The sequence below is a fragment of the Palaemon carinicauda genome, chromosome 32, assembly GCF_036898095.1.
Source record: "Palaemon carinicauda isolate YSFRI2023 chromosome 32, ASM3689809v2, whole genome shotgun sequence".
NCBI lineage: Eukaryota > Metazoa > Arthropoda > Malacostraca > Decapoda > Palaemonidae > Palaemon > Palaemon carinicauda.
Window position 1 is genome coordinate 80,802,848 of NC_090756.1, and position 27,500 is coordinate 80,830,347.

The 27,500-nt window shown below is 37.1% G+C and overlaps 3 protein-coding genes across 6 annotated transcripts in view; 2 read left to right on the forward strand and 1 right to left on the reverse strand.

The window, feature by feature from the left end:
* Nucleotides 1-653, forward strand: part of LOC137625422 (UDP-glucosyltransferase 2-like) — a 5,450-nt gene extending 4,797 nt beyond the window's left edge. The window contains exon 4 of the mRNA XM_068356331.1: nt 468-653. Within this exon, the coding sequence (XP_068212432.1) occupies nt 468-653 (186 nt within the window). The remainder of the gene's footprint in view (nt 1-467) is intronic.
* Nucleotides 1-27,500, reverse strand: part of LOC137625409 (uncharacterized) — a 258,701-nt gene that overhangs the window by 228,401 nt on the left and 2,800 nt on the right. The window lies entirely within an intron of this gene.
* LOC137625408 (UDP-glucosyltransferase 2-like) overlaps nt 17,460-27,500 on the forward strand; it is a 30,284-nt gene continuing 20,243 nt past the window's right edge. Inside the window, exons 1-2 of one of the 2 annotated variants that reach the window (XM_068356307.1) lie at nt 17,460-17,919; nt 17,977-18,201. In XM_068356307.1, the coding sequence (XP_068212408.1) occupies nt 18,096-18,201 (106 nt within the window). In that variant the 5' untranslated portion in view covers nt 17,460-17,919; nt 17,977-18,095. Of the gene's footprint in view, nt 18,202-27,500 lie in introns of both variants that reach the window. The other variant, XM_068356306.1, reaches the window with a different exon arrangement.

A 27,500-nucleotide genomic window follows, 5' to 3' on the forward strand; every position in this document is an offset into this window, starting at 1 on the left:
GGAGCGCTCACCAGTAAAGTCATTAATGCTACTCGCGAAGGAGCTGGGGACTGTAGCAAAATTTTCGTCTTTTTGTTGCTACACAGATAGGCTTATATCAAAAGCGTGTATCAGCATATTCTTCTGAAGTGTATTTGAATATTTTATGTTTTTTTCGTATCATATTCTAATGCTGAGAGTAAATCTCACATTAGATAACTTTGCAAAGAACGGAACTATTTTAAGACTGGTGCTTATTAAAAGACTATTGCATGATTGAAGAATCTACTATAAAAGTAAAAAATAAATAAATCATAAAAGTTTCCCAAAGAGATCCATAAATCTTTTTAAGAGCAACTTTAACATGCTTTAAACACTTTTTTTTTTTTTACTCCAAAATTGCTTCAACTGCTTTCTTAATCAAAACACTAATCTAATATTGCATGCAATTTCCACTTTCCAATTTCAGTTTTAAATATTTCCCACAGGTCGTTTTTCTAAAAGCTTTTAGAAAACTGTCACAGAAAGTCATTTGGAAATATGAAGAAGATGACCTTGACCTTCCACCAAATGTCATTGCGAGGAAGTGGTTACCACAACAGGACATTCTTGGTAAAATTCCCTGTTTTCTTGGGCACCCCATCAAAATGAACTTTTGCATCAATATCACCTAGAGCAATCATGGTTGTCCCTTCTCCCAAAACCACTTGGTAAAATATCAAAATCTTTCGGAAACTATTGCCTTACTTCATACACACTGTTGTCATATCAATGGTTACACTTTTTCTGATCATCTTTACTGGCAACACAAAAGCCTAAATCTCTCTGCCACACAAGAGACTGTGACTTTGCTATTCCTGGACTTTCCAGAGCATCCAATTTCATTAAATTCCCATACATCTGCATTTTTAACCGTTTCAGGCCATCCAAAAACCAGACTTTTTATATCTCACTGCGGAAATTTTGGAATCCAAGAGGCCAAGTACCACGGAGTACCAATCCTTGGCCTCCCAGTGGCCTTCGATCAAAACCACAACGCAGCGCAACTGGCCAGTAAAGGATTAGGTCTAGTGATCCGATGGGAAGACCTGACTGAAGGGATGCTCTTCAATGCAATCCAAACTCTTCTAAATAACCCAGCGTGAGTTTTGTGTACAAGATCTTTACCATATTTATAGAGCCTGTAACTCCTTCTTTCACCAGTTTTGCTATTTATACTCACGTTACATTTTCTATAACAAATCTTGGCAAAATATCGTATCTTTTACTCCTCAGTTGCCTATTCCAACTAGTTTTTGGTTATTGAAAATTTTTCTAAAAGTTATCACAGTTATCTTCAGCTATAACTTTAACTATTTGTTGAATATCTTTTGTTCTTTTATGAACATATACTACCTAAAGCTTCATATAAACTCCAAGATAACTTAGCTTACAGAAATAAACAGACATATCATCCAAAGATAACAGCGTAAACCCTATAGAGAATTATCACAACCTGACATCATTTCTTTCACTACAGGTATACTACAAGAATGAAGCAAGTATCAGAGGCTATAAAAGATCAAAAGGAGACTCCAGGGGAGAGAGCCATCTGGTGGATAGAGTACGCCATTCGATGCAACGCTCGCAATGCCTCTCACGTAGAGTATGACGGAAAAAAGCTCCATTTCCTCCAGTATGTGATGGCAGATGTCATTGCTTTCTGGACATTGGTCTTCTTTCTGCTCGTGTCTGTATCTTATTACGTCTGTTTATGCGTCTGTAGACATCTCTTCAGTGTCTGGGAAATGCACAGAAAACAAAAGATCAACTAACAACACTGGAAAAGTGCTTCGCCAATTTCTGGGGTGATTGGAAAGAAAGTCTTGGAGACAAGAAATGATTGACGATTGTAAGTAACGGAAGTTGAAATGAAAAGACTATGATAGAGAGATTCTAGAAAAAATGTCTAGATCTTTATGATATTGTTAAGTTTACTACTTTGCAGATGTATGGAATTCCTTTAAAGTGTATTTAGCCAGTAAATTTGTTATATATATATATATATATATATATATATATATATATATATATATATATATATATATATATATATATATATATATATATATATATATATATATATTTTTTTTTAATAACGGTGAAAATAGATAGGACAAAATTCAAAGGATACCTTAGCTCTTTAGAAAACTGTGTACCCTAAGTTTTGTCTGCATCCTTTAATTTTAATGTAATAAAGACCTTATTTTGTAGGATATTTCCATCCATTATATTTGGAATTGTTATTCAAACTTAAAACTCCTTCTGGTGAATCTTGATATACTGTGACAATCTGTTGAGGGTTACACTGAATTAGCTGAAAGAAATGTTAATTTGACCAGAAGACTGTACTGATAAGTATCGGAAATATTAGACTGAAAATCAAAGAGTACAGGCACTTGAAGGGAATCTGTATTATAAGATCTTATGCATATTATCTGGAGCTGTGTTTAAAGTAGTAAACTTGAGCCAATAGCATCCCTGAAATTGTCAGGGTTGGAAGACGGTCCTACCTTTCAGCAGCCGTTTTCAAAGAGGCGTCATTACTGAAAAGTATTGGTGTAAGGGTCCCTCTAGCTTTGGGTCAGAGAATTGTAGAAAATGCGTATATTCACAGATCTTTAACATCTGTAAAAAAGAATCATTTACCTTTTTTATGAAATAACTACTCATGAATTAATTATGAATGACTTGTGACAACGCAGCAACTAGGTCAGAGCTTTTGATGAGACGTGGCATAGCAATAGGCTGACCAACCCTTAGACTGCAGGTTTGAAAATGTATCTTTCCTGAAAGAAATTTTGATGGTAGACTGAATAATTTTTGAATTGCAGGCAAAAAAAATGACCTCTCATACATGACATCTGAATGGTATATTAGCCATCCCTTGAACTACCGAATTAAAAAGGTATTACTACTGGGAAACACTTGCAAGGTAGTATTAACCAACCTTTTAACTGTATCTTTGAGAATGGTACCTTTATCTAAAGGCATGAGAAATGTTAAAATGAACAGCCCCTTTGCGATAGACTTAAGTCTTCAAAATGTTACCTTGATCTTGGGAAGACTGGAGACTTAGAAATGTTAGCTTGAACAACCTTTTAAGAGCAGACTTAGAAATGTTAGCTTGAACAACCTTTTAAGAGCAGACTTAGAAATGTTAGCTTGAACAACCTTTTAAGAGCAGACTTAGAAATGTTAGCTTGAACAACCTTTTAAGGGCAGACTTAGAAATGTTAGCTTGAACAACCTTTTAAGAGCAGACTTAGAAATGTTAGCTTGAACAACCTTTTAAGAGCACACTTAGAAATGTTAGCTTGAACAACCTTTTAAGAGCAGACTTAGAAATGTTAGCTTGAACAACCTTTTAAGAGCACACTTAGAAATGTTAGCTTGAACAACCTTTTAAGAGCAGACTTAGAAATGTTAGCTTGAACAACCTTTTAAGAGCAGACTTAGGAATGTTAGCTTGAACAACCTTTTAAGAGCAGACTTAGAAATGTTAGCTTGAACAACCTTTTAAGAGCAGACTTAGGAATGTTAGCTTGAACAACCTTTTAAGAGCAGACTTAGGAATGTTAGCTTGACCAACCTTTTAAGGGCAGACTTAGAAATTTTAGCTTGAACAACCTTTTAAGAGCAGACTTAGGAATGTTAGCTTGACCAACCTTTTAAGGGCAGACTTAGAAATGTTAGCTTGAACAACCTTTTAAGAATAGACTTAGGAATGTTAGCTTGAAAAACCTTTTAAGGGCAGACTTAGAAATGTTAGCTTGAACAACCTTTTAAGAGCAGACTTAGAAATGTTAGCTTGAACAACCTTTTAAGAGCAGACTTAGGAATGTTAGCTTGAACAAAATTTTAAGAGCAGACTTAGGAATGTTAGCTTGAACAACCTTTTAAGAGCAGACTTAGAAATGTTAGCTTGAACAACCTTTTAAGAGCAGACTTAGAAATGTTAGCTTGAACAACCTTTTAAGGGCAGACTTAGAAATGTTAGCTTGACCAGCCCCTTAAGAGAAGATTTAGGAATGTTAGCTTGAACAACCTTTGAAGAGCAGACTTAGAAATGTTAGCTTGAACAACCTTTTAAGAGCAGACTTAGAAATGTTAGCTTGAACAACCTTTTAAGAGCAGACTTAGAAATGTTAGCTTGAACAACCTTTTAAGAGCAGACTTAGGAATGTTAGCTTGAACAACCTTTTAAGAGCAGACTTAGAAATGTTAGCTTGAACAACCTTTTAAGAGCAGACTTAGGAATGTTAGCTTGAACAACCTTTTAAGAGCAGACTTAGAAATGTTAGCTTGAACAACCTTTTAAGAGCAGACTTAGAAATGTTAGCTTGAACAACCTTTTAAGAGCAGACTTAGAAATGTTAGCTTGAACAACCTTTTAAGAGCAGACTTAGAAATGTTAGCTTGACCAGCCCCTTAAGAGAAGATTTAGAAATGTTAGCTTGAACAACCTTTTAAGACCAGACTTAGAAATGTTAGCTTGAACAACCTTTTAAGAGCAGACTTAGGAATGTTAGCTTGAACAACCTTTTAAGAGCGGACTTAGAAATGTTAGCTTGAACAACCTTTTAAGAGCAGACTTAGGAATGTTAGCTTGAACAACCTTTTAAGAGCGGACTTAGAAATGTTAGCTTGAACAACCTTTTAAGAGCAGACTTAGGAATGTTAGCTTGAACAACCTTTTAAGGGCGGACTTAGAAATGTTAGCTTGAACAACCTTTTAAGAGCAGACTTAGGAATGTTAGCTTGAACAACCTTTTAAGGGCAGACTTAGAAATGTTAGCTTGAACAACCTTTTAAGAGCAGACTTAGAAATGTTAGCTTGAACAACCTTTTAAGGGCAGACTTAGAAATGTTAGCTTGAAAAACCTTTTAAGAGCAGACTTAGAAATGTTAGCTTGAACAACCTTTTAAGAGCAGACTTAGAAATGTTAGCTTGACCAGCCCCTTAAGAGCAGATTTAGAAATGTTAGCTTGAACAACCTTTTAAGAGCAGACTTAGAAATGTTAGCTTGAACAACCTTTTAAGAGCAGACTTAGAAATGTTAGCTTGAACAACCTTTTAAGAGCACACTTAGAAATGTTAGCTTGAACAACCTTTTAAGAGCAGACTTAGAAATGTTAGCTTGAACAACCTTTTAAGAGCAGACTTAGGAATGTTAGCTTGGACAACCTTTTAAGGGCAGACTTAGAAATGTTAGCTTGAACAACCTTTTAAGGGAAGACTTAGAAATGTTAGCTTGAACAACCTTTTAAGAGCAGACTTAGAAATGTTAGCTTGAACGACCTTTTAAGAGCAGACTTAGAAATGTTAGCTTGAACAACCTTTTAAGAGCAGACTTAGAAATGTTAGCTTGAACAACCTTTTAAGAGCAAACTTAGAAATGTTAGCTTGACCAGCCCCTTAAGAGAAGATTTAGAAATGTTAGCTTGAACAATCTTTTAAGAGCAGACTTAGAAATGTTAGCTTGAACAACCTTTTAAGAGCAGACTTAGGAATGTTAGCTTGAACAACCTTTTAAGGGTAGACTTAGAAATGTTAGCTTGAACAACCTTTTAAGGGCAGACTTAGAAATGTTAGCTTGAACAACCTTTTAAGAGCAGACTTAGAAATGTTAGCTTGAACAACCTTTTAAGGGCAGACTTAGAAATGTTAGCTTGAACAACCTTTTAAGAGCAGACTTAGAAATGTAAGCTTGAACAACCTTTTAAGGGCAGACTCAGAAATGTTAGCTTGAACAACCTTTTAAGAGCAGACTTAGAAATGTTAGCTTGAACAACCTTTTAAGAGCACACTTAGAAATGTTAGCTTGAACAACCTTTTAAGAGCAGACTTAGAAATGTTAGCTTGAACAACCTTTTAAGGGCAGACTTAGAAATGTTAGCTTGAACAACCTTTTAAGGGCAGACTTAGAAATGTTAGCTTGAATAACCTTTTAAGGGCAGACTTAGGAATGTTAGCTTGAACAACCTTTTAAGGGCAGACTTAGAAATGTTAGCTTGAACAACCTTTTAAGGGAAGACTTAGAAATGTTAGCTTGAACAACCTTTTAAGAGCAGACTTAGAAATGTTAGCTTGAACGACCTTTTAAGAGCAGACTTAGAAATGTTAGCTTGAACAACCTTTTAAGAGCAGACTTAGAAATGTTAGCTTGAACAACCTTTTAAGAGCAAACTTAGAAATGTTAGCTTGACCAGCCCCTTAAGAGAAGATTTAGAAATGTTAGCTTGAACAATCTTTTAAGAGCAGACTTAGAAATGTTAGCTTGAACAACCTTTTAAGAGCAGACTTAGGAATGTTAGCTTGAACAACCTTTTAAGGGTAGACTTAGAAATGTTAGCTTGAACAACCTTTTAAGGGCAGACTTAGAAATGTTAGCTTGAACAACCTTTTAAGAGCAGACTTAGAAATGTTAGCTTGAACAACCTTTTAAGGGCAGACTTAGAAATGTTAGCTTGAGCAACCTTTTAAGAGCAGACTTAGAAATGTAAGCTTGAACAACCTTTTAAGGGCAGACTCAGAAATGTTAGCTTGAACAACCTTTTAAGAGCAGACTTAGAAATGTTAGCTTGAACAACCTTTTAAGAGCAGACTTAGAAATGTTAGCTTGAACAACCTTTTAAGGGCAGACTTAGAAATGTTAGCTTGAACAACCTTTTAAGGGCAGACTTAGAAATGTTAGCTTGAACAACCTTTTAAGGGCAGACTTAGGAATGTTAGCTTGAACAACCTTTTAAGGGCAGACTTAGAAATGTTAGCTTAAACAACCTTTTAAGAGCAGACTTAGAAATGTTAGCTTAAACAACCTTTTAAGAGCAGACTTAGAAATGTTAGCTTGACCAACCTTTTAAGAGTAGACTTAGAAATGTTAGCTTGAACAACCTTTTAAGAGCAGACTTAGGAATGTTAGCTTGAACAACCTTTTAAGAGCAGACTTAGAAATGTTAGCTTGACCAGCCCCTTAAGAGAAGATTTAGAAATGTTAGCTTGAACAACCTTTTAAGAGCAGACTTAGAAATGTTAGCTTGAACAACCTTTTAAGAGCAGACTTAGGAATGTTAGCTTGAACAACCTTTTAAGGGCAGACTTAGAAATGTTAGCTTGAACAACCTTTTAAGGGCAGACTTAGAAATGTTAGCTTGAACAACCTTTTAAGAGCAGACTTAGAAATGTTAGCTTGAACAACCTTTTAAGAGCACACTTAGAAATGTTAGCTTGAACAACCTTTTAAGAGCAGACTTAGAAATGTTAGCTTGACCAGCCCCTTAAGAGAAGATTTAGAAATGTTAGCTTGAACAACCTTTTAAGAGCAGACTTAGAAATGTTAGCTTGAACAACCTTTTAAGAGCAGACTTAGGAATGTTAGCTTGAACAACCTTTTAAGGGCAGACTTAGAAATGTTAGCTTGAACAACCTTTTAATGGCAGACTTAGTAATGTTAGCTTGAACAACCTTTTAAGGGCAGACTTAGAAATGTTAGCTTGAACAACCTTTTAAGAGCAGACTTAGAAATGTTAGCTTGAACAACCTTTTAAGAGCAGACTTAGAAATGTTAGCTTGAACAACCTTTTAAGAGCAGACTTAGAAATGTTAGCTTGAACAACCTTTTAAGAGCAGACTTAGAAATGTTAGCTTGACCAGCCCCTTAAGAGAAGATTTAGAAATGTTAGCTTGAACAACATTTTAAGAGCAGACTTAGAAATGTTAGCTTGAACAACCTTTTAAGAGCAGACTTAGGAATGTTAGCTTGAACAACCTTTTAAGGGCAGACTTAGAAATGTTAGCTTGAACAACCTTTTAAGAGCAGACTTAGAAATGTTAGCTTGAACAACCTTTTAAGAGCAGACTTAGGAATGTTAGCTTGAACAACATTTTAAGGGCAGACTTAGAAATGTTAGCTTGAATAACCTTTTAAGAGCAGACTTAGAAATGTTAGCTTGAACAACCTTTTAAGAGCGGACTTAGAAATGTTAGCTTGAACAACCTTTTAAGGGCAGACTTAGAAATGTTAGCTTGAACAACCTTTTAAGGGCAGACTTAGAAATGTTAGCTTGAACAACCTTTTAAGAGCAGACTTAGAAATGTTAGCTTGAACAACCTTTTAAGAGCAGACTTAGAAATGTTAGCTTGAACAACCTTTTAAGAGCAGACTTAGAAATGTTAGCTTGACCAGCCCCTTAAGAGAAGATTTAGAAATGTTAGCTTGAACAACCTTTTAAGAGCAGACTTAGAAATGTTAGCTTGAACAACCTTTTAAGAGCAGACTTAGGAATGTTAGCTTGAACAACCTTTTAAGGGCAGACTTAGAAATGTTAGCTTGAACAACCTTTTAATGGCAGACTTAGTAATGTTAGCTTGAACAACCTTTTAAGGGCAGACTTAGAAATGTTAGCTTGAACAACCTTTTAAGAGCAGACTTAGAAAAGTTAGCTTGAACAACCTTTTAAGAGCAGACTTAGAAATGTTAGCTTGAACAACCTTTTAAGAGCAGACTTAGAAATGTTAGCTTGAACAACCTTTTAAGAGCAGACTTAGAAATGTTAGCTTGACCAGCCCCTTAAGAGAGATTTAGAAATGTTAGCTTGAACAACATTTTAAGAGCAGACTTAGAAATGTTAGCTTGAACAACCTTTTAAGAGCAGACTTAGGAATGTTAGCTTGAACAACCTTTTAAGGGCAGACTTAGAAATGTTAGCTTGAACAACCTTTTAAGAGCAGACTTAGAAATGTTAGCTTGAACAACCTTTTAAGACCAGACTTAGAAATGTTAGCTTGAACAACCTTTTAAGAGCAGACTTAGAAATGTTAGCTTGAACAACCTTTTAAGAGCAGGCTTAGAAATGTTAGCTTGAACAACCTTTTAAGAGCAAACTTAGGAAAGTTAGCTTGAACAACCTTTTAAGAGCAGACTTAGGAATGTTAGCTTGAACAACCTTTTAAGGGCAGTCTTAGAAATGTTAGCTTGAACAACCTTTTAAGGGCAGACTTAGAAATGTTAGCTTGAACAACCTTTTAAGAGCAGACTTAGAAATGTTAGCTTGAACAACCTTTTAAGAGCAGACTTAGAAATGTTAGCTTGAACAACCTTTTAAGAGCAGACTTAGAAATGTTAGCTTGAACAACCTTTTAAGAGAGACTTAGAAATGTTAGCTTGAACAACCTTTTAAGAGCAGACTTAGAAATGTTAGCTTGAACAACCTTTTAAGAGCAGACTTAGAAATGTTAGCTTGAACAACCTTTTAAGAGCAGACTTAGAAATGTTAGCTTGAACAACCTTTTAAGGGCAGACTTAGAAATGTTAGCTTGAACAACCTTTTAAGAGCAGACTTAGAAATGTTAGCTTGAACAACCTTTTAAGAGCAGACTTAGAAATGTTAGCTTGAACAACCTTTTAAGGGCAGACTTAGAAATGTTAGCTTGAACAACCTTTTAAGAGCAGACTTAGAAATGTTAGCTTGAACAACCTTTTAAGAGCAGACTTAGAAATGTTAGCTTGAACAACCTTTTAAGAGCAGACTTAGAAATGTTAGCTTGAACAACCTTTTAAGAGCAGACTTAGAAATGTTAGCTTGAACAACCTTTTAAGAGCAGACTTAGAAATGTTAGCTTGAACAACCTTTTAAGAGCAGACTTAGAAATGTTAGCTTGAACAACCTTTTAAGAGCAGACTTAGAAATGTTAGCTTGAACAACCTTTTAAGAGCAGACTTAGAAATGTTAGCTTGAACATTTTAAGTTAGACTTGACTTGCCCCTTAAGAGAAGATTTAGAAATGTTAGATTGATGTGCCTTTCATGAGCAGAATTTGGAATGTTAGCTAGCTAATCCCCTTAAGAACAGACTTAGAAGTGTTAGTTTGATCAGCCCATTGAGAACAGTAATAGAAATGTTAGGTAGATCAGCAAATTAAGAGCAGACTTGGAAAAGGTTTGGGTATTGTTAAATTGACCAGCCATTCAGCTTCAGACTTAAAAAGTGAATCTTTGCTGAAATATGTCATGAAAACGAACAAGAAAATGGAGAAGGGCACATCTGTTGAGAGAATTATTCTACTATACATAAATCTATTATGTTTTTGCATGTTTTATTCTATCTCATGTTTATTATTTACCTTTTCTAATGTGTCACGATTCTTTAATAACTGTAGGCTCATTCTTGTTATTTTTCGTCTTTCTTTTATATTCTATTGCTTTGCTGTTACTTGGGCTTAGGTAAGGGAAACTCCAGAGTTAGAAGTTCGAACAGAAAGATGTGCCAACATGAAAGTGTGTCGAAGACAAAAGAGATACATGTTCTGGAGCATCAACAAACAAATGATCATTGGCATTAATGTTGACTTTTAAGAATTAGAAAGAAGCTCTCTTCTTAACTGACTGACACCGACAGCAGCACTGATCGGGAAAACCTTTTCTCTGATGATGAAACCAACGACAGAATGGAAGAAAATCAAGAAGACATTCTGAAAACTAGGAGAACATTCAAGGAAATAAAGATGACATTCTGAAAACTGGGAGAACATTCAAGGAAATCAAGAAGACATTCTGAAAACTGGGGGAACATTCAAGGAAATCAAGAAGACATTCTGAAAACTGGAAGAACATTCAAGGAAATCAAGAAGACATTCTGAAAACTGGGAGAACATTCAAGGAAATCAAGAAGACATTCTGAAAACTGGGAGAACATTCAAGGAAATCAAGAAGACATTCTGAAAACTGGGGGAACATTCAAGGAAATCAAGATGACATTCTGAAAACTGGAAGAACGTTCAAGGAAATCAAGAAGACATTCTGAAAACTGGAAGAACATTCAAGGAAATCAAGAAGACATTCTGAAAACTGGGGGAACATTCAAGGAAATCAAGAAGACATTCTGAAAACTGGGGGAACATTCAAGGAAATCAAGAAGACATTCTGAAAACTGGAAGAACATTCAAGGAAATCAAGAAGACATTCTGAAAACTGGGGGAACATTCAAGGAAATCAAGAAGACATTCTGAAAACTGGGGGAACATTCAATGAAATCAAGAAGACATTCTGGAAACTGGGAGAACATTTAAGGAAATCAAGAAGACATTCTGAAAACTGGAAGAACATTCAAGGAAATCAAGAAGACATTCTGAAAACTGGAAGAACATTCAAGGAAATCAAGAAGACATTCTGAAAACTGGGGGAACATTCAAGGAAATCAAGAAGACATTCTGAAAACTGGGGGAACATTCAAGGAAATCAAGAAGACATTCTGAAAACTGGAAGAACATTCAAGGAAATCAAGAAGACATTCTGAAAACTGGGGGAACATTCAAGGAAATCAAGAAGACATTCTGAAAACTGGGGGAACATTCAAGGAAATCAAGAAGACATTCTGGAAACTGGGAGAACATTTAAGGAAATCAAGAAGACTTTCTGAAAACTGGGAGAACATTTAAGGAAATCAAGATGACATTCTGGAAACTGGGAGAACATTTAAGGAAATCAAGAAGACATTCTGAAAACTGGGAGAACATTTAAGGAAATCAAGAAGACTTTCTGAAAACTGGGAGAACATTTAAGGAAATCAAGATGACATTCTGGAAACTGGGAGAACATTTAAGGAAATCAAGAAGACTTTCTGAAAACTGGGAGAACATTTAAGGAAATCAAGAAGACATTCTGAAAACTGGAAGAACATTCAAGGAAATCAAGAAGACTTTCTGAAAACTGGGAGAACATTTAAGGAAATCAAGATGACATTCTGGAAACTGGGAGAACATTTAAGGAAATCAAGAAGACTTTCTGAAAACTGGGAGAACATTTAAGGAAATCAAGATGACATTCTGGAAACTGGGAGAACATTTAAGGAAATCAAGAAGACTTTCTGAAAACTGGGAGAACATTTAAGGAAATCAAGAAGACATTCTGAAAACTGGAAGAACATTCAAGGAAATCAAGAAGACATTCTGAAAACTGGGGGAACATTCAAGGAAATCAAGAAGACATTCTGAAAACTGGGGGAACATTCAAGGAAATCAAGAAGACATTCTGGAAACTGGGAGAACATTTAAGGAAATCAAGAAGACTTTCTGAAAACTGGGAGAACATTTAAGGAAATCAAGATGACATTCTGGAAACTGGGAGAACATTTAAGGAAATCAAGAAGACTTTCTGAAAACTGGGAGAACATTTAAGGAAATCAAGATGACATTCTGGAAACTGGGAGAACATTTAAGGAAATCAAGAAGACTTTCTGAAAACTGGGAGAACATTTAAGGAAATCAAAAAGACTTTCTGAAAACTGGGAGAACATTTAAGGAAATCAAGAAGACATTCTGAAAACTGGGGGAACATTCAAGGAAATCAAGAAGACATTCTGAAAACTGGGGGAACATTCAAGGAAATCAAGAAGACATTCTGGAAACTGGGAGAACATTTAAGGAAATCAAGAAGACTTTCTGAAAACTGGGAGAACATTTAAGGAAATCAAGAAGACATTCTGAAAACTGGGGGAACATTCAAGGAAATCAAGAAGACATTTTGAAAACTGGGGGAACATTTAAGGAAATCAAGATGACCTTCTGGAAACTGGGAGAACATTTAAGGAAATCAAGAAGACTTTCTGAAAACTGGGAGAACATTTAAGGAAATCAAGAAGACATTCTGAAAACTGGGGGAACATTCAAGGAAATCAAGAAGACATTCTGGAAACTGGGAGAACATTTAAGGAAATCAAGAAGACTTTCTGAAAACTGGGAGAACATTTAAGGAAATCAAGAAGACTTTCTGAAAACTGGGAGAACATTTAAGGAAATCAAGAAGACATTCTGAAAACTGGGGGAACATTCAAGGAAATCAAGAAGACATTCTGGAAACTGGGAGAACATTTAAGGAAATCAAGAAGACTTTCTGAAAACTGGGAGAACATTTAAGGAAATCAAGATGACATTCTGGAAACTGGGAGAACATTTAAGGAAATCAAGAAGACTTTCTGAAAACTGGGAGAACATTTAAGGAAATCAAGATGACATTCTGGAAACTGGGAGAACATTTAAGGAAATCAAGAAGACATTCTGAAAACTGGGAGAACATTTAAGGAAATCAAGATGACATTCTGGAAACTGGGAGAACATTCAAGGAAATCAAGAAGACATTCTGGAAACTGGGAGAACATTTAAGGAAATCAAGAAGACTTTCTGAAAACTGGGAGAACATTTAAGGAAATCAAGATGACATTCTGGAAACTGGGAGAACATTTAAGGAAATCAAGAAGACTTTCTGAAAACTGGGAGAACATTTAAGGAAATCAAGAAGACATTCTGAAAACTGGAAGAACATTCAAGGAAATCAAGAAGACATTTTGAAAACTGGGGGAACATTTAAGGAAATCAAGATGACATTCTGGAAACTGGGAGAACATTTAAGGAAATCAAGAAGACTTTCTGAAAACTGGGAGAACATTTAAGGAAATCAAGAAGACTTTCTGGAAACTGGGAGAACATTTAAGGAAATCAAAAAGACTTTCTGAAAACTGGGGGAACATTCAAGGAAATCAAGAAGACATTCTGAAAACTGGGGGAACATTCAAGGAAATCAAGAAGACTTTCTGAAAACTGGGAGAACATTTAAGGAAATCAAGATGACATTCTGGAAACTGGGAGAACATTTAAGGAAATCAAGAAGACTTTCTGAAAACTGGGAGAACATTTAAGGAAATCAAGATGACATTCTGGAAACTGGGAGAACATTTAAGGAAATCAAGAAGACATTCTGAAAACTGGGAGAACATTTAAGGAAATCAAGATGACATTCTGGAAACTGGGAGAACATTTAAGGAAATCAAGAAGACATTCTGAAAACTGGGGGAACATTCAAGGAAATCAAGAAGACATTCTGGAAACTGGGAGAACATTTAAGGAAATCAAGAAGACTTTCTGAAAACTGGGAGAACATTTAAGGAAATCAAGAAGACTTTCTGAAAACTGGGAGAACATTTAAGGAAATCAAGAAGACATTCTGAAAACTGGGGGAACATTCAAGGAAATCAAGAAGACATTCTGGAAACTGGGAGAACATTTAAGGAAATCAAGAAGACTTTCTGAAAACTGGGAGAACATTTAAGGAAATCAAGAAGACTTTCTGAAAACTGGGAGAACATTTAAGGAAATCAAGATGACATTCTGGAAACTGGGAGAACATTTAAGGAAATCAAGAAGACATTCTGAAAACTGGGAGAACATTTAAGGAAATCAAGATGACATTCTGGAAACTGGGAGAACATTTAAGGAAATCAAGAAGACATTCTGAAAACTGGGGGAACATTCAAGGAAATCAAGAAGACATTCTGGAAACTGGGAGAACATTTAAGGAAATCAAGAAGACTTTCTGAAAACTGGGAGAACATTTAAGGAAATCAAGAAGACTTTCTGAAAACTGGGAGAACATTTAAGGAAATCAAGAAGACATTCTGAAAACTGGGGGAACATTCAAGGAAATCAAGAAGACATTCTGGAAACTGGGGGAACATTCAAGGAAATCAAGAAGACATTCTGGAAACTGGGAGAACATTTAAGGAAATCAAGAAGACATTCTGAAAACTGGGAGAACATTTAAGGAAATCAAGATGACATTCTGGAAACTGGGAGAACATTTAAGGAAATCAAGAAGACTTTCTGAAAACTGGGAGAACATTTAAGGAAATCAAGATGACATTCTGGAAACTGGGAGAACATTTAAGGAAATCAAGAAGACATTCTGAAAACTGGGAGAACATTTAAGGAAATCAAGATGACATTCTGGAAACTGGGAGAACATTTAAGGAAATCAAGAAGACATTCTGAAAACTGGGGGAACATTCAAGGAAATCAAGAAGACATTCTGGAAACTGGGAGAACATTTAAGGAAATCAAGAAGACTTTCTGAAAACTGGGAGAACATTTAAGGAAATCAAGAAGACTTTCTGAAAACTGGGAGAACATTTAAGGAAATCAAGAAGACATTCTGAAAACTGGGGGAACATTCAAGGAAATCAAGAAGACATTCTGGAAACTGGGAGAACATTTAAGGAAATCAAGAAGACTTTCTGAAAACTGGGAGAACATTTAAGGAAATCAAGAAGACTTTCTGAAAACTGGGAGAACATTTAAGGAAATCAAGAAGACATTCTGAAAACTGGGGGAACATTCAAGGAAATCAAGAAGACATTCTGGAAACTGGGAGAACATTTAAGGAAATCAAGAAGACTTTCTGAAAACTGGGAGAACATTTAAGGAAATCAAGATGACATTCTGGAAACTGGGAGAACATTTAAGGAAATCAAGAAGACTTTCTGAAAACTGGGAGAACATTTAAGGAAATCAAGATGACATTCTGGAAACTGGGAGAACATTTAAGGAAATCAAAAAGACTTTCTGAAAACTGGAAAAGCAATATAGACAATCAAGAGCACACTCATGAAAACTGGGGAAATGATCAAGAAAATGAAAAACACATTTAAGAAATCTAGGAAAACGTTAAAGAAAATGAAGAACTCAATCAAGAAAACTGGGAAAGCAATGAGTAAAATGAAGAAAACATTTCAGAAAACAGGGAAACAATCAAGAAAATTAAGAAATCCATGAAAAACATGAAAGCATTAAAGAAAATTAGTAATGTTGGTGTTTCATTACTAAAAAATTTACTAGATTCTCTTTGACATTTAGTTTGTAATTATGATTTGTAGTTTACTTAGTCTAGCCTCCAGGCTAGAACAGTGGCAACATGTTTGCCTAGCAGCAGATGGAACCCATCCCAGTACTGTGAGTTCAAGCTGTTTACTGGGGAGGCCACTGCTGTGGTTGGGCACTAGAGGGGTTGGGAGGAAGTTTGGGCTTGCCCAGCTGACGTTCTGGTGAGTATCTATTCTGTATATTATACCCATTACCATTTACAGTCATTAAAAGCAACTGTACAAGGTAAATCTTTGACGTCAAATAAAATCATATCATACAGCATTATATCACCTTCATTATCTTTTTATTTATTTACTTAAATTTCATTTAAAATACTTTTAAAGATATATACTCGAATTGAATACTTTTTTTCGTAATATCAAAACTAAACATTTTGTTAATCTTTTTAAATAAATAAATTATGAAATCTTAATAAATGCTACCGCATGAAATTAGTTGATGCTAACTCGGTCACCCGCATATCAGGATGTAAACAACCCGGTCTTTCAAGTAGTTTCAATGTCACTCGGACAGTCTCATTCCTTACATCAGTTGGGTATCAAAACTCAGCAAGTGTAGGTGTGTGTCTTCATTGCTCCGATTTACGAAGGCAGGCAGAAGGGATAAGAAAGAATGTATTACGAAAGGTCTTGAAGCTTAATAGTAAATCTCTCATTCACAAGAGGCCAAGGGCAGAATTTAATCAAGTTTCTCAATGCCCCATTTGTTGAGGCTGGAGACACACACAGGAATGTGAACGTGTGACTGAATACACACACAGCTAGTTGAATGTGTAGCCGATGACACACAAGCAGTTGGGCGTGTAACCGAAGACACAGGCAGATGAACGTGTAAGCTGTAACCGAAGACACGCAGGCAGATGAACGTGTAAGCTGTAACCGAAGACACACGGGCAGATGAACGTGTAAGCTGTAATCGAAGACACACAGGCAGATGAACGTATAAGCTGTAACCGAAGACACGCAGGCAGATGAACGTGTAAGCTGTAACCGAAGACACGCAGGCAGATGAACGTGTAAGCTGTAATCGAAGACACGCAGGCAGATGAACGTGTAAGCTGTAACCGAAGACACGCAGGCAGATGAACGTGTAAGCTGTAATCGAAGACACGCAGGCAGATGAACGTGTAAGCTGTAACCGAAGACACACGGGCAGATGAACGTGTAAGCTGTAATCGAAGACACACAGGCAGATGAACGTATAAGCTGTAACCGAAGACACGCAGGCAGATGAACGTGTAAGCTGTAACCGAAGACACGCAGGCAGATGAACGTGTAAGCTGTAACCGAAGATACACAGACATATGAACGTGTAAGAAGTAACCGAAGACACACAGGCAGATGAACGTGTAAGCTGTAATCGAAGACACACAGGCAGATGAACGTGTAAGCTGTAATCGAAGACACACGGGCAGATGAACGTGTAAGCTGTAATCGAAGACACACGGGCAGATGAACGTGTAAGCTGTAATCGAAGACACACGGGCAGATGAACGTGTAAGCTGTAATCGAAGACACACGGGCAGATGAACGTGTAAGCTGTAATCGAAGACACACGGGCAGATGAACGTGTAAGCTGTAATCGAAGACACACGGGCAGATGAACGTGTAAGCTGTAATCGAAGACACACGGGCAGATGAACGTGTAAGCTGTAATCGAAGACACACGGGCAGATGAACGTGTAAGCTGTAATCGAAGACACACGGGCAGATGAACGTGTAAGCTGTAATCGAAGACACACGGGCAGATGAACGTGTAAGCTGTAATCGAAGACACACGGGCAGATGAACGTGTAAGCTGTAACCGAAGACACACGGGCAGATGAACGTGTAAGCTGTAACCGAAGACACACAGGCAGATGAACGTGTAAGAAGTAACCGAAGACACACAGGCAGATGAACGTGTAAGAAGTAACCGAAGACACACAGGCAGATGAACGTGTAAGAAGTAACCGAAGACACACAGGCAGATGAACGTGTAACCAAAAATCATGCAAGTGAACGTGTAACTGAAGACAGACATGTGAACGTGTAACAAACACACGGACAGGTGAACGTCCAACCGAAGATACACAGAAAGGTGAACATGTAACCAAAAATGGGCAGGTGAACGTGTAACAAACACAAACAGGCGAACGTGTAACCGAAGATATATAGGTGAACGTATAACAAAAAATACACCGACAGGTGAACGTTTAACCGAAGATACACAGTCAAGTGAACGTGTAACCAACTTACAGGCAGGTGAACGTATAACATAACACAGTTAAAAGAAAAACTTTCACTCATCATAGATATACAATAGATATCTTATCTAGATGAGATAAAAAAAAAGCTAATCTCGCTCTTAGGGTACGACATTGATGCTCAATATAGATGAGTTTGTTCTTATTTACGGGTTTGTGGAGAGTACCATTCTTATACCGACCTTTGAAGGTGGAATAGGCTACAAACAAACTCTTTTCGCTTGTGAGTATTGCTTTCATTTGTTATATTAGTATTGGCTTTTATAGGAGGCTATTTTCTTATTCATAAAATTATCTATAGTGTTTCTAAGGGGATCTATGTAAAGTATTATTTCTGCAGTTTGAAATGGTATAAGAGATAGTGACAGAATGATTATATATATATATATATATATATATATATATATATATATATATATATATATATATATATATATATATATATATATATATATATATATATATAAGTAGGTAATAGGTTGGCCAGGACCCCAGCCGCCTGTTGAGATACTACCGCTAGAGAGTTATGGGATTCTTTGACTGGCCAGACAGTAATTCGTTGGATCCTTCTCTCTGATTACGGTTCATTTTCCCTTTGCTACACATACACCGAATAGTCTGGCTTATTTTTCCAGAAACCTCTCTGTCCTGATACACCTAAGAATACTGAGATTATCTGCCCGTCTGAAGCCTCGAGTATTCCTGAAAGAATAACGAATAGTCAAAATGGACGAGTCTCGCAAGATGAATGGGGAAAGAGAGAGAGAGAGAGAGAGAGAGAGAGAGAGAGAGAGAGAGAGAGAGAGAGAGAGAGTGATTAAATAGACTCCTCTTTTAAGAAATCCTAATCGTATAAGCTGAGAGACCATTGATTGACGGATGTGACCCGAACACCACTAGAGTGGAGATCGGTAGTGAAAGATAAGTTAAAAAGATTTAAAAGGTCTTGCATTTAAAGAAACCCCTTCCTGGTTTATTATAAGCATTGTTTATGCTTGGTTATCCACACACACACACACACACACACACACACACACATATATATATATATATATATATATATATATATATATATATATATATATATATATATATATATATATATATATATATATATATATACATATATATAATACATATGTATAGGCTATATATATATATATATATATATATATATATATATATATATATATATATATATATATATATATATATATATATATATATATATATATATATATATAGTGTGTGTGTGTGCTTGCACGAAAAGACAATAAGCAAGCTATTATTGTAGAGATGATGTTAGTTAGCCGATCTTATGCCACCAAGTTCAGTTGTAAAGGATGGGCGAAGGAAAATAGGATACTCGCCCCTTTATTAGTGTTAATCTCTTAATCTGTCTTTATTGTCGTTTTAAACGGGTTTTCTATTGTCTCTGAAGAGTACTTCCTTCAAGGGAAAAGTGAACTAAATATTACCGCTCTGACTCGATACTTTCTGACAAAGAACTCTTCTCAGCGGCCACCACCGAATGATTTGACAATAGACCAACATCATTTTTTTTTTTTGCGCACTAGACTCCAACCAGGCAAGACGTCTCCCAGCTCTCTCTCTCTCTCTCTCTCTCTCTCTCTCTCAGCAGTCACGTAGCAGCAGCAGAGATTCGGCTCGGACGAAGCCCCGCCTCCCAGTCCCGCCCCCATCCTTACTCCTCCCTACCCACCCACCCAACCTTCTCCTCTCCGTACGCTACCTCTCTCTCTCTCTCTCTCTCTCTCTCTTGTAACTCTACTAACCATCAGTAGCCCTTTATCCCCGGAGTTGCCGTTGTGGTCTTAAAACTCTCTGGGGATACTGGGTATTGCTGCAACGTTTAGGCTCCTACTCCCTTGTAGTGCCTACATAGGATAGTTTGTTAGCCATAAAACACTGCCTTCTATAAAGTGTTCTAACACCTGTTTTCTATTATTCACTATTATTCATTAGTTTTTTGGTTCACGTGCCCTCAATTCATTTAAAATTGATCTTTATATAGTTCCCTTAGTGACCTTAATGTTTTGCAACCATTCATAGTATTAAATCTCACCTCCAGCCATTGCAACATTATTAAAAGTTAAAACATCGAGTCCCGTAAATGTACGTGAAACCCCCGTAGAGTTTATTTTTTCGCTAATTTCCCCCATAAGAACACTTAAGGTTTTAAGAAAAATTTTGTTTTGTTTTCATTTCAATTTCAATGTAGGTAATTAATGTCTAATCTCTCATATCTTCACGATGGGTAAAGTGAAGATAAAGGACACTAGTCAGGGCACTGACAGTGAGTCCCGTCGCCTGGAAATATGGCGTTTGTTGCAAGATAATTCCCTCTATATCCATAAATTAGAAACATCTAACAAATGTTTCTATGCCATTGCTGATGAATCCAATATTGAAAAACTGATTAACCCTAAAGTAAAGGAAATTTTCTGCGCAGGAACTATGAAATTCTCGACCCCCCTCACCTGAATGCCCAGAGAACCCTAGTAGTCACTCAGGCCGATGCCCCTATTTACACCCAATCTGCTGACGACCTTAAGCATGACATCGAAACACGGAACAATGTAAAAGTCTCTGAAGTGATCAAATTGCCTAACACCCACTCCACTTTCAAGATTAAACTGGATACTGTACAGATGGTGAGAGACTGCCTGGTTAAGGGTCTTCTCATTTCCGGACAGTCCTTCCCCCCCAAATTCTTGAGGCAGGAAGTTCACGTTACTTTATCCCAATGTATGAGATGCTATAAGTACGATCATGTCAAGAAAGATTGCCCTAAGCCAGATACTTATAAGATTTGCTCAGTCTGTGCCTCTGTGGATCACTGCTGGACGGAGTGCCCTAATGGTAGGCCTAGCAACCATAAGTGCATTACTTGCAGTGGTGACCACCCAACAATGGCAGCAAGATGTCCTACTAGAAAGACTATGGTTAAGGAACAAGCCAAAATCTTAAGGACTCAACACTCTCTGACGACTCCAACCATTTCCTTCGCCCAGGCCACAGCCCCTAAGGCAAATAACTCTACAGCTAATTCTGCCCTCCCAGTACAGAACTCCCTATCACTACAGCAAATTACAGTTATGAACACAGCCATAATAATGGCCAATCTCAGTGAGGCTGTTGAACCTGGCACCTACCAGTCTATGGTAGATGCTTTTTACAAAGCTAACGGCCTGCCACTAGTCAAGATCCCCACTGAGGCCATTAAATTGGCTAGCAAAGTCACGAACCTCTTAAGATCAGGAACCCAGACTGACTCCACTCCCCCTCAGGCTCAACAAGGACCCCAGATTGACACTGACCACCCACAGACTCTCTCTAATACCGATGACATGGAGACAGAAGATCTCAGCAGAAAAAGAGTTCTCAGTGACTCTGATTCTGACATCTCAGCACACATCAATCCAGCTAAAAAGCAGCCCCTACCCTCCACCTCCGCAGTTGTTCAAGTTCATGCCGTAGAATCACAAGGAGCCACCGCCCTCCCTCCCCTCCCCCTCTCTAATCAAACTAAGGTAACTAAAATTGGCTTCAGGCTATATACAGCGATCAACACCACAACCCCCTCATCAGCTACCCATGAATCCTTAAAGAAAATGATCTTCGAATCACAGACCCTCAAATACCTTTACACAGAAAAATTAGATAACGACACAGTAATTGGACTAATAAACAGTGGCTCAATACAACTGAATAAGTATGTCCCAAGACTCACTAGATTGAACAACGACAGATTCAGGAGGTTGGTCTCCGGTTTCTACGACATAAGTAAAAGACGGTTACCCTAATGGACACTCTCATAGTACTCCAACACAATGTCCTGAAGTGGACTTTCCTTCGTAGCAGGGAACTTATTAATATTTATTCCCCTCTCTCCCCACATCTCATCCTTCTCAATTCCACAGGCATCCCGAATTCCTCTCGCATCAAAATCTGGAACTATAATGTTTTCCAAAGCAACATCTCTGGAGAACAGTACGCTGGGATAGCTATAGCGGTCAGACGGGATATTACAGTCAAGTTAATTGACGGTTTCAACCATGACCTTTTAGCAGTTGAACTGCAAACGGTACGTGGACCGGTGGTAGTGGCAACCACCTACCTACCCCCAAGAAACCCAATTTTCCCACAACAAGATATACTTTCATTGATGAGACGTAATATCCCAGTCTACCTGCTGGCTGATCTTAACGCAGCTCACACAGCCCTTGGCCACAACAGTACTAACCCAGTAGGGAATCTTATGAACGTCCTATTGAATAGGAACCTTATAAGATTCCTAGGACCAGATTTTGATACATACTTTCATAGAAGAACCTCGGGCAAGCCAGACATTCTCCTTTCTAATAGACTGCATATTTTTAATTATTCACTCACTCAAGGCCCTCTAACCACTTCTGACCATATTCCCTTAGTTTTAAAACTTACTGTGAGACCCATTTTGGTACCTACTAGTCCTACACTTGACATCAATAATGCTGACTGGGAACGTTTTAAAGACTCACTCGATGACTCTCTCTCGAACTATGATGAACCGAACAATGTCCTGAAAGATAAAACCTACATTGATGACAAACTAGCTTTCTGGTATAGGTTGATAAAGGAAGCCTCAGAGCAGTATATCCCCATCAAAACATACAGAATCCTACCCTACACCAAGGAAACTGACCTCCTCAAACTGCTACAATTCCGATACAAACAGGCCATAGATCAAATTAATATTCAGGGCCCATCAAGGCATATCTTAGAATATATCCGTGACATCCAAGAACGAATCAAAATTGAATCTGTAGAACTTATTAATTCAAACTGGGACACTCTCTTGAACAAGTGTGAGATCTCCTACAAAGACCCAGGTAAATTCTGGAGAATGGTTAGGAATCTTTTAGGTTCGTCCTCAGATCCCGCAGCCTACATCATCAATAACAATGAGAAGGTCTATACTCCTCGGGATCAAGAGATCGTTTTCAGGGATTTCTGGTCGAGCATCTTTAGGATTGACCCAATAGAAAATCGCAGGTTTGATCAGCAACACGAGCGTCATGTCATGGCGGCAATCCATGATCATGCTGATCGCATAATCCCTCACGATTTGGTAGATCTTGGGAGGCTTGACGAGGACGACTCTTTCTTGAAACCTATCCAACTCCAGGATATTATTAATATCATTAATCAGTTTCGAAACAAAGCTCCTGGCCATTCAAAAGTAAATAAAACTATACTAAAAAATCTTCCCAATTCAATGCTCTCCTTTCTTTGTCATATCTTAAATGAGTCCCTAAGCATGGGCTACTGGCCAAACTTTTTCAAGAGAGCTGTACTTCCCTTTATAGGGAAAAAGGGTAAAGACCTAACTTCAGTTTCGAATTATAGACCAATATCCCTATTAGAGACCCCGGGGAAAATATTTGAAAAGATAATAAAAGTTAGGTTCGAGGAGTTCTTGGATGATAATTTACTTGTAAACAAGAATCAGTATGGGTTCACTCATGGCAAGGGGACCCAACTAGCATTAGCCAGGTTGTACGAATTCATAGCAGTAAAGAAAAGTTTAGGATGTGGATGTAACTTAATTTCACGAGATGTAAGTAGAGCCTTTGACAAGGTCTGGCATGAGGGCTTAAAATACAAACTTTTAGAAGCACAATTGCCAGATATTTTAACCAGACTGCTGTGCAACTTTTTAGATGACCGGGTTGCCATGATCAAAATTAAAGATTATATAGGGCCAGAGTTCCAACTGCTCTCAGGAGTTCCTCAGGGTAGTGTTCTCTCCCCCACTCTATATAACTTCTATATTAAGGACACTCCTCCACCTGCAGAAGGCTGTCTTCAGATCATATTTGCCGATGATCACACCCAAGTGATAACCTATCCCAATAAAAATAAATTAAGATTACAGAGAAAGACAGTCCGTGAATTAACAAAAATCAATAATTACGAAAGGAAATGGAAAATAACTACAAATACTAACAAATTCCAATTATTATTAATAACAGTCAATAATCCTCCTCCTATAATAATAGATAATATTCGTATCCCATACACAAATAATGCAAGAATACTTGGGTGTACATTCAAACGGTCTGGCTTGCTTTCCCATATTAAAGCAAGAATTAACATTTCCAAAGCAACTGACAGTAGGCTAAAAAGATTCAAGGGGTTATCCACCAAAACACAACTGAGGCTCTATAAATCCCTAGTAAGACCACAACTAGAATACCCTACCGTAATATTCAGCAATATCAGTAAGACTTCAATGAGTAAAATGCAAGCCGTTCAAAACAAAGCTCTGAGGCGAGCCTTTAAGGAGGCGCCTCCCTATTCTAACAAAATACTTGATCTCCATCAACTTTCTAAGTTGGAACCCCTCAATGTTAGGTTTCACAGGCTTAGCCAAAAAACCTGGGACAAACTAGCCATTGATGATGACGACCTTTACGCAATTACAAGGACTCATTCCAACGGACATACTCGGGATCACAACTGGTGGAGGAGACTAGATCCCAAAATCAATTGTGATCCACCCCGGCCGCGATATATCTCCACCGGTTAATTCAATTCAAATCCTTAACCATCATTAATCAATAATTCAATTAAATTCATTAATTTCACCTTCATAACCCATAATCTGCCATCATATTTTTGCCTTCAAAGGGGGGCATCTAACATTTAACATTCTTATTGCAACAGGGATAGATGCGTGAACCAAAAAACCTTTCCTTTCCTCCTCTATCCACTCTACCTTATTACCTAACATTGCAAGAGGGTCTGCCCCTCTCTTTTACTCTTCTCCTCCTATACTTCTTTTTCTCACTTTTTCTTCTCCTACCCCTCCCGAGTACCTGCCTTCGGGCTATAAACTGGATTGTATCCAGGGGTACTCTTCCTTATCCTTATCCCCTATTCCCCACTTCCCTATCCCTATCCTGATGATGATGATGACCAACATGAGTCGGTTCGAATGACTGTCTTCTACCAATTTCAAAGTAGAAGGGAATAAAAGTAAAGATTGTGAACCTCATTATGATATTAATTTATTTAAGGCACAGATGATACAAACTTAATAACAATAATAAGAATAAGCTTAGAAGCTTTGCACCTATCTATAAAGAGATAGAGTGCCCCCAAACTTATTTTGCGGAGTGAGCAATAAGGAACCAGGAACTAGGAACCAGGAACCATTGACCGTATTTGGGCCAATAATAATCTTGTTAGTAATAGTGGGATATTTTTAGCATATATCACAGATCATTTCCCAATTTTCTAAAGTCTCTTAATGCCTGTATTGAACAACGTAGACAACAAAATAGAAATTCAATTTAGAGATATGAGCGAAGTAAAAGACTGGTAGGAATATGGTCAAGCCTCATTTGATCCTTACCGGCTGAGGCCTCCCTTACGGATAAAATGGACAGTTTTTTTTTTTTTTAATAAATGCTTTCCTCTAAAAACAAAATATGTAAGTATTAAAAGACTGGCTAATAAGTGGATCTCCAAAGGACTACTTAAATCAATTAACCTTGAATATAATCTATATCGGAGAATGAAATTGGGTGCTTATAGTGCCCAACGCTAGAGTAACTATTGTAATATGTTGCTTACATTAATTCGTGTGGCAGAGAAAAAATTTATTTTGATAATACCTTTGATAAACTCCGAAAGGATGCTAAAAATTAAAAAAAAAAAAAGTCCTGGGATCTCATTACCTCGTCCCTCAGGCTTGGGCAAGAAAAAGCACACGTCGCTGAGAAAACGCATCGGTCGTCTTCTCTGTTTGAAGTAATCAACATTATAAAAAAGTAAAGGACAAAAATGCAAATATTCATTCTTCTCCTACTAGACTATATAAGAGTACGGCTAGTTTACTTGCCATTCCGATATGCCTCTGGCATTTATCCTGACATTTTTAAAATAGCGTGTGTTAATGTGTTACATAAGTCTGGTGATAAATCAGATGTCAGTAACTATAGACGGATAAGTTGCCTTCCCTTACTAAATAAAATTTTTGAAATTATTATATAATCGACTCTAATCTTTCTTTATTAGATGTAATATCTTTCCTACCTGTCAGTATGGCTTCCTACGTGGCGTAAGTACAAGTGATGCTGTTAATGCTCTCGAAAATATCTACAAAGCGGCGAATAAGAATGAATACCTTGGTGCAGTCATTTTATATTTGAGTAAGGCCTTTGACACTGTGTCTCATGGTGTGCTTCTGTAGCCTGGCATCGTCATTCTCTCTCTCTCTCTCTCTCTCTCTCTCTCTCTCTCTCTCTCTCTCTCTCTCTCTCTCTCTCTCTCTCTCTCTCTCTCTCTCTCTCTGTCTTACCATATTTGTTGTAGAATTGATGAATGTGTCAAACATCAAATATTTCATGAAATAATAGTTTTCTCCATTAAAACAATTTCTTGGATTTTAGGATAATGAAACGATAAAATTAATAGACATTTTCTTTAGAATAAGGCACTGTTTTATTATAAAAATGAAATTGTCTTGGTTAACAGGAAGTAAATTCTCATATGAGGATGAAACCTCTAACATAGAAACAAGGAGTAAAACAAATGTATGCAGTGAAATCAATAAAGATTTTTTTCCCATAAAATAAATTGTTTACAAAAATATGTGTTGTTTACAACAAAATAAAACAGAAGTTTTCATTAAATTAAATCAAGATAATCCTCCAGTGTTTTTCAGCATCAATGTGTTCTATACTATTCTTCATCAGATGAAGTTACTTCTATAACAAATGAATCAACAAACTGATTCACGGCAACATCATTCTCTGTGTCTTTTATAATGATGTTTTCAACATGATTAACGGCATTTTTCCAATTTTCTGCTGTCACGCATGACAGTGCCACTTGCAGCAAAGATGTTAGATATGCCATTTTAAATGTATTCCTTTTGGCTACATAGTTTTTAACCTGCTCCGAAATGAATTCAATTGCAATATAATGGCAGTGATAAGGTGGCAGCCTTACGACCCTGCGACCTTTTTCCAAAGTTATTTTGTCGATGACATATTTCAGAGCATTTCCATGTTTCACGGCTTTCACCATTTCAAGCAATTCACACTTTGTCAAATGTTCTGGGGGATTTTCACCTTTATTTCTTAACCAGTCTTGGATCGCTCCCTTTGTGCTTGCCATGGTAGGGGGTTTGTCACTTTGCACTGAATGGTATGATGCGTTGTCCATAATCATAACGGAATGTTGTGGTATATTAGGTATGAGCTGCTCTCGAAACTATTTTTCGAATACAATGTGATTCATTTGGTGGTGATAGTCACTGTCGTTCTTTGCTTGGAATACCAACTGTGCATTTGGCACGCATCCTTGCTCAGATCCAGCATGCAAAATGATAATTCTACTCTCTTTCCCGCTTGGTGGGTTTATTCCAGTTGCTTCTGTCGAACTTTCATCCATCCAACACTTGGTGACTGTATAATTCTGATTAACCCAGGTTTCATCCAGAAATAT